At 46.7% G+C, this 1,642-nt stretch overlaps 1 protein-coding gene across 1 annotated transcript in view; it reads left to right on the top strand.

Annotated features, from left to right (window-relative positions):
- The window catches only part of LOC111673648 (CD276 antigen-like), a gene marked incomplete at its 3' end in the record, with an annotated part of 21,103 nt that extends 19,468 nt beyond the window's left edge, over nucleotides 1-1,635 (top strand). The window contains exons 6-9 of the mRNA XM_023431481.2: nucleotides 287-601; nucleotides 689-949; nucleotides 1,068-1,382; nucleotides 1,478-1,635. Of these exons, the coding sequence (XP_023287249.2) occupies nucleotides 287-601; nucleotides 689-949; nucleotides 1,068-1,382; nucleotides 1,478-1,635 (1,049 nt within the window). The remainder of the gene's footprint in view (nucleotides 1-286; nucleotides 602-688; nucleotides 950-1,067; nucleotides 1,383-1,477) is intronic.
- Nucleotides 1,636-1,642: the final 7 nt, after the last annotated feature.

The following is a 1,642-nucleotide window of genomic DNA, read 5'->3' as shown; positions in this document are numbered from 1 at the left end:
GTGTTAATTCATGTTGATGCTTATTTTACAGGCTGGAGTGTTTAGTGCTGTTTAACTGTGGTGTGTTATTCAGTGAGAGGTTTCTTGTATTTAGTTCACCCTCTTGTGAAGTGAATGTTTTCATTGGGAACTGACAAAGGAAGATATAGTGGCCTTCAAGAGGATTCCTTGTAGTAAGATAACTTTGTGAATGTGGCCCCAGGCCTTTAAAGACAGCTCACCTGGATTCAACTGCTGTTTTTCCTGAATTGAACATTAATGTGCATTTCTTTGCCTGATGTTGCAGACTCTGAGGTGTCCTGTGTTGTCATGGAGAGCTGCATCTTACCGTGCAGCTTCCAGGGCGGCACTGATGTGGTCATACACTGGACTCAGGTGACTGCAGGAGACCTTGTCCACTCGTTCTACCACAACCAAGACCAGCTCGCATACCAGGTCCAGCGCTTCAGAGACAGAACGTCACTGTTCAAGGACCAGATCTCCAGAGGAAACGCCTCACTCCAGCTGACAGGGGTCAAGGTTCAGGACCAGGGCAGATACAAGTGTCACACCAGCGTCATCAGAGGAAACAAGGATTCATTTATCAACCTGAAAGTGGACGGTATGAGAAACACACAGATCCATTAACTTTGTTGTCAAATTGGTGAATTAAAAATGAACAGCATCAACATCCTCTTTTTCTTTGCAGCTCCAGTTGATCAAGTCGACCTCCAGCAGGTAGAAAACAGGATCACCTGCAGCTCAGAGGGGATCTACCCTGAGCCTGAGCTCACCTGGTCCACCAGCCCTCCATCCAACTTGAATCTCCAGCACAAAACCACCAAACAGAAGACTGAACAGCTGCTCTACAACATCAGGAGTTATCTGATACCTTCAGATTCTGATCTGGGCTACAGCTGCACCGTCAGCACTCGCAGAAACAGGAAGAGAGCCACCTTGTGGCGACTGTGTGAGTATTATCTGTCAGTGGAGTTTGGCAGTGGAGCGGCTGAGAAGCCAGTTCAGACAGGTCATCAAGAACCAGATCCACATTAAAATGTTTGTGTGTTTTTGTTCTGTTATTACAGCTACTATCAGCGGTTCACACTCTGAAGCAACGATCCCCTGCACTGCCTCAAACACCTCCCTCACAGGCTTCAGTCTCACCTGGAGATTCAACCACAGTCAGATCATCCTGAACCAGACCAGAGCTGACGTCCCCTCCTCAGTCTCAGAGGGGTGGAGGCAGCAGGTGAAGGGTGAGTCAGAGTCAGGCAGCCTCATGCTGCAGAACTTATCTCCACATCATGAGGGAACATACACCTGTGAACTGAGTGATGCTGAGGAGACACTGACGACCAACACCTTTCTGAGGATGGAGGAGAGTCAAGGAGAGACTTTAGGTGAGGAACTGTTATTATCTGTGTGACCTGCAACAATCTAAACATCAGAAAATATCATCATGGGACACGTTCAAGTAACTGTCTCTCTGTTTCAGGGAATACAACCGGTCGTAGAGGTGTGGGGGTTACAGTCATTTTGGCTGTCGTTGTAGCAGCAGCAGTTGTTGTCCTGGTACTGCACTGTATAAAGAAAAAAGGTAAAATAATATTCTGCTTACACTTTGTAGATAACTTGTTGTTTTGTTTTCTTCTTCTTCTTG

Source organism: Seriola lalandi, unplaced genomic scaffold (assembly GCF_002814215.2).
Source record: "Seriola lalandi dorsalis isolate HSWRI2012SDOR001 ecotype SW California unplaced genomic scaffold, Sedor1 jcf7180002054923, whole genome shotgun sequence".
NCBI lineage: Eukaryota > Metazoa > Chordata > Actinopteri > Carangiformes > Carangidae > Seriola > Seriola lalandi.
The sequence above is the reverse complement of the archived record's forward strand: the minus strand, read 5'-3'. Positions and strand labels throughout refer to the sequence as shown.